Source organism: Heptranchias perlo, unplaced genomic scaffold, assembly GCF_035084215.1.
Source record: "Heptranchias perlo isolate sHepPer1 unplaced genomic scaffold, sHepPer1.hap1 HAP1_SCAFFOLD_44, whole genome shotgun sequence".
In the NCBI taxonomy this organism is placed as follows: domain Eukaryota; kingdom Metazoa; phylum Chordata; class Chondrichthyes; order Hexanchiformes; family Hexanchidae; genus Heptranchias; species Heptranchias perlo.
Window position 1 is genome coordinate 10,450,454 of NW_027139453.1, and position 6,041 is coordinate 10,456,494.

The following is a 6,041-nucleotide window of genomic DNA, read 5'->3' on the forward strand; positions in this document are numbered from 1 at the left end:
CGTGGTAACTTGAGCACATATTTGGCTAAAGGATCGGGTGCAGAGAGTAGCGGTGAACGGATGTTGTTCCGACTGGAGAGAAGCAATGGGGTCACCCAAGCATCGGTATTAGGCCCATTGCTTTTCTGGTTATATAGAAATATCCTGCACTTGTGTTTTAGTCGTACAATATCGAAGTTTGCGGGTAATACAAAACTTGACGACGTAGTAAATAGTGAGGAGGGTAGTAGCAGACATCAGGAGGACATAGAGGGACTGGTGAAATTGGCAGACACATGGCAGATGCAATTTAATAAGTCAGATGTGATGTACTTTGGGAGGAACAATGTGGAGAGGCAGTATAATCCAAATGGGACTATTTTGAGGGGGGAGCAAGAGCAGAGAGACCTGTGGGGGTCGCATCTTAACAAATCTTTGAATGTGGGAGGGCAAGTTGATAAGGCAGTTCAGAAAGCGTATGGGATTCTTGGCTTCTTAAATAGAGGCATCGAGTCGAAAAACAAGGAAGTCATGCTCAACCTTTATAAATCACTGGTTTGATATCAGCTGGAGTGTTGTCTACAATCCTGGGCACCTCACTTTAGGAAGGATGTCAAGGCCTTGCAGAGAGTACAGTGGAGATTTACCAGGATGATACCAGGGATGAGGGAACTTCAGTTATGTGGAGAGATTGGAGATGCTGGGATTGTTCTCCTTGGAGCAGAGAATGTTAACGGGGAGACCGAGCAAAGGCATTCAAAGTGATGAGAGGTCTTGATAGAGCAAGTATGGAGAAGTTGTTTCCTCTGGAAAGTGTGTCAGTAACAAAAGATCACAGATTTCAAATAATTGGCAAAAGTACTAGAGGGGAAATGAGGAGAATGTTTTCATCAGCTATAAGGGCGATGAAAACAGGTGCCGGAGGATGTTTGAAAAGGCAATTGGACATGTACTTGAAGCGGACTAAATTGCTGGGTTAATGTTGTGGGAAGAAATTGGACAGCTCTTTCAATGAGCAGGCACAGGCACGACGGGCCGAATGGCCTGCATCTCAGCAGTTGTAATATACGATTCCATTATTCTGTGATCTACAATCAAGCGATCAACTCTACACCCTGCCCCATTTGGACACTAGTCACCAGCACCTAGAGGACACGGGTTTCCTTTACCTCCCGTCCCATTAACACACTGATCACCGATACCTACAGTGCTGGGATCTCCTCTACCTCCCGCCCCATTAACACACTGGCCACCGACAAATCCATTCCCGGGATCTCTCTACCTCCAGCAAGTTTAACACACTGATTACCGACACCTTCATTCCCGGGATCTCCTCTGCTTCCCACCCCATTAATGCAGCGAGCAAATTCATTAACAGAACAGGGATCTGCTCGATATCCCGCCCCATTAACATACTGACCGCAAGATGTAGAGTCCCAGGATCTCCTCTACCGCCCGGACAATTAACACACTGATCACCAACACCTACAGTCCTCGGATCTCCTCTCCCTCCCGCCCCTTTAACAAAATGATTACCGACATCTACAGTCCCGGGATATCCTCTACCTCCCGCCCCATTAACAAAATGATCACCGACACCTACAGTCCCGGGGTCTCCTCTACCTCCCGCCCCATTAACACACTGATCACCGACACCTACAGTCCTGGGTTCTCCTCTACCTCCCGCCCCATTAACACACTGATCACCGACTCCTACAGTCCTGGGTTCTCCTCTACCTCCCGCCCCATTAACACACTGATCACCGACACCTACAGTCCTGGGATCTCCTCCACCTCCCGCCCCATTAACACACTGATCACCGACTCCTACAGTCCTGGGATCTCCTCTACCTCCCGTCCCATTAACACACTGATCACCGACACCTACAGTTCTGGGATCTCCTCTACCTCCCGTCCCATTAACACACTGATCACCGACACCGAAAGTCCTCGGATCTCCTCTACCTCCCGTCCCATTAACACACTGATCACCGACACCTACAGTTCTGGGATCTCCTCTACCTCCCGTCCCATTAACACACTGATCACCGACACCGAAAGTCCTCGGATCTCCTCTACCTCCCGCCCCATTAACACACTGATCACCGACACCTACAGTTCTGGGTTCTTCTCTACCTCCCGCCCCATTAACACACTGATCACCGACACCGAAAGTCCTCGGATCTCCTCCACCTCCCGCCCCATTAACACACTGATCACCGACACCGAAAGTCCTCGGATCTCCTCTACCTCCCGCCCCATTAACACACTGATCACCGACACCGAAAGTCCTCGGATCTCCTCCACCTCCCGTCCCATTAACACACTGATCACCGACACCTACAGTTCTGGGTTCTTCTCTACCTCCCGCCCCATTAACACACTGATCACCGACACCTACAGTTCTGGGTTCTTCTCTACCTCCCCACCATTCACACACTGATCACCGACACCTACAGTTCTGGGTTCTTCTCTACCTCCCCACCATTCACACACTGGTCACCGATAGTTTGTACTGATGTTTTCTTAATTCACTTTTAATTTCGCCTATGTGGTCAAACTTTTGGTGCAAATAGTGACCATATATAATTTACAACTTGTCCTTGCATGTGATACACACGTTGCAAGATCTGTAAAATGAGTCTATCAACAGCCTCAGGTTATAAACGCTTCAGCGATTACATAAATGCCCAATGTTTGCAGCACCGCAGCCTGTCGGAATGACACACAACTCACTCTGCAGTCTTCAGATCTTCGCACTATTTAATCAATTTAGCAATTACAGTAAAGGGATATCTCACCACGTTCTTCAACTGCTCTCTGAATTTCGCCTGGGTCACGGCATAAATACAGGTGTTTGTGCAGCAACTCAGGAGCTGGAGCATAAATCCCAGTTCTTGAACAAGTGGATGCAGAATTACAGACGTTCGCGCCATATGCAACAATCGTCGATTAATAGAATACAACATGAAAACAACCCATAACACGATAAAGTTTCCTGATATAACAAACAGTAAAATCATTGATTTCCTGCGACTCTCCATCTCTGGGTCTCTGGGACTCTCCCCAGTGCTGAGACCCCGGAGTCTCCTGCGGGCTCTGCTGGCCACTAAAATGTGTCTGACTGTTAAAGCATTAAGCACCAGAATCAGAATAAATGGGACACACGGGGTGAGGATATAATGAAGGAGTTCGATTACTGCCCATGCCGGGGATGTTGAAACACCCGTCACTCCAAAACAAAACCAAGGGGTATTGGAAAGCAGATATGGACCTTCGAACATAAAGTACCAGAAAATGTTCTTCAAACAGCTCAGCACACTCACTGTTCCTAAAACCACATCTGCCGTTTTCTCGGTGCAATATTTAGTTTTCAGCTTTTGGCAACAAATGGCCACAAATCGATCGAAGGTGAAAGTGACGGTGAACCAGACAGAACAGTCCGTGACTGCATAAAGCAGGACGGCGTGGATATTACACGCTGGAAAGTGGCGTAGAAATGCGAACAGTGAACGATAAATAATGGGAATCTGCCTCAATATCAGGTCAGTGATAACGACCAGTAGATCCGCCGCTGCCATGGACACCAGGTAGCGAGTGACACATTTGGAGAGACCGCACTTTCCACGATAGAGGATCACAATTGTCAATAAATTAACTGAAAGGAAGCGAAATAAGGATTGAAATTCCGAAGCAAGCTGGGATCCTCTGTAAACAATAATAAAATCTCTGGAACCACCTATAAATTCCAGTGCAGTCTCTGGATCCCCTGTAATTATAAGTACAGTGTCTGGATTCTCTTTAATTATTAGTACAGTCTCTGCATCCCCTGTCAATATCAGTACAGTCTCTGGATCTCCAGTAAATATTAGTACAGTCTCTGGATGCTCTGGAAATATTAGTACAGTCTCTGGATCCCCTGTAAATATTAGTACAGTCTCTGGATCCCCTGTAAATATTAGTACAGTCTCTGGATCCCCTTTAATTATTAGTAAAGTCTCCGCATCCCCTGTCAATATTAGTACAGTCTCTGGATTCCCAGTAATTATTAGTACAGCCTCTGGATCCCCTTAAATGTTAGTACAGACTCTGGATGCCCTGAAAATATTATTAGAATCTCTGGTCCTCTGTAAATATTAGTACAGTCTCTGGATCCCCTGTAAATATTAGTACTGTCTCTGGATCCCCTTTAATTATTAGTAAAGTCTCCGCATCCCCTGTCAATATTAGTACAGTCTCTGGATCCCCAGTAATTATTAGTACAGTCTCTGGATCCCCTTAAATATTAGTACAGACTCTGGATGCCCTGAAATTATTAGTAGAATCTCTGGTCCTATGTAAATATTAGTACAGTCTCTGGTTCCACTGTAATTATTAGTACAATCTCTGGATCCCCTGTAAATATGGGTGGAGTGTCTGTGTCCCCTGTGAATATTAGTACAGTCTCTGGATCCACTGTATACATTAGTACTGTTTCTGGGTCCCCCGTTAAATATTAGTACCATCTCTGGTTCCCCTGTGAATATTAATTGCCTCCCTTTATCCCACTGTAAATATTAGTGCTATCTCCGGATCCACTGAAAATCTCACTACTGTCTCTGGATCAGCTCTAAATTTTACAATCGGCCCTGGACTCCCTGCAAATATTAATATCATCTCTGGACCATCCTGTAAATAATGACACACCCCAAGGCTCCTTAAAAACAGGCTCATTCTTGGGCTCCCTGAACATACAAACTCACTCCCAGGGACCCATTGTAAATTAACCCTCACACCCAGAAAGCCGCTTTAAATATATTTCCCATCTATGTTCACCCTATCGCTATGTTTCCCATCCAACGTTGACACTAATTTTTACGGTGGATAAAGAGACTTACCAGGAATACCGACAGCAGCGACGAGGGGCTAGTAAATATTAAAAATAGTAATACAATGGAACATGGTTTATAGAATTAATAGCTGCATATAGAGACTTACCAGGAACGCCAACAGCAGCGAGGAGCGGATAGTAAATTAGCTGTAAACTCCGAAGCATATAATATGTCCGCCCCTCCAATGACATTGAAATATAATACACATACAGATATTGAAATATCCAGAATGGACTGTCCCAATCGATTGTTCTAAGATTCCGACCCATGGCTGTAACATTCCAATCTATTGTTCGAAGATTGCGACCCATTTCTGCAACATTCAAATCTATTGTTCAAAGATTATGACCCATTGTTTAACATTCCGATCTATTGTTCCCAGGTTCCGATCTATTCTCTCCCACTCTGTAGTGCCATTGATCCCTGTTGGTACTGGAGGAGATGCTCCCACTGACACTATGGGATAACACATTGAAAGTACTCGCTTATATACAGCACAGGAAAACATTCCAGTGAGACAATAACGGCCCATGGAGACTGTCATTAATCCCAGTCATTGAACAAACAGATTCGGTTAACAACTATAAACTCAACGAATATGACATCCATGTAATATTTGATTAAATATATGTTTGATGGAAAGCCCAAAGCCAGGTATATTATTTTAATAAATATATAGAATCATAGAATCAGAGAAGTTACAATATGGAAACAGGCCCTTCGGTCCAACATGTCCATGTCGCCCAGTTTATACCACTAAGCTAGTCCCAATTTCCTGCACTTGGTCGATATCCCTCTATACCCATCTTACCATGTAATTGTCCAAATGCTTTTTAAAAGACAAAATTGTACCCGCCTCTACAACTGCCTCTGGCAGCTTGTTCCAGACACTCACCACCCTTTGAGTGAAAAAATTGCCCCTCTGGACCCTTTTTTATCTCTCCCCTCTCACCTTAAATCTATGCCCCCTCATTATAGACTCCCCTACCTTTGGGAAAAGATTTTGACTATCCACCTTATCTATGCCCCTCATTATTTTTATAGACTTCTATAAGATCACCCCTTAACCTCCTACTCTCCAGGGAAAAAAGTCCCAGTCTATCTAACCTCTCCCTATAAGTCAAACCATCAAGTCCCGCTAGCATCCCAGTAAATCTTTTCTGCACTCTTTCTAGTTTAATACTATCCTTT

At 44.8% G+C, this 6,041-nt stretch overlaps 1 protein-coding gene across 1 annotated transcript; it reads right to left on the reverse strand.

Annotated features, from left to right (window-relative positions):
- Nucleotides 1–2,738: 2,738 nt before the first annotated feature.
- LOC137312952 (probable G-protein coupled receptor 139) lies at nt 2,739–5,161 on the reverse strand. Its single transcript, XM_067979313.1, has 2 exons — nt 4,957–5,161; nt 2,739–3,637 (listed from the first exon to the last, which is right to left on the reverse strand). The coding sequence occupies exons 1-2, from the start codon at nt 5,159–5,161 to the stop codon at nt 2,739–2,741; spliced, it is 1,104 nt and encodes a 367-aa protein (XP_067835414.1).
- Between the last annotated feature and the right edge of the window lie 880 nt (nt 5,162–6,041).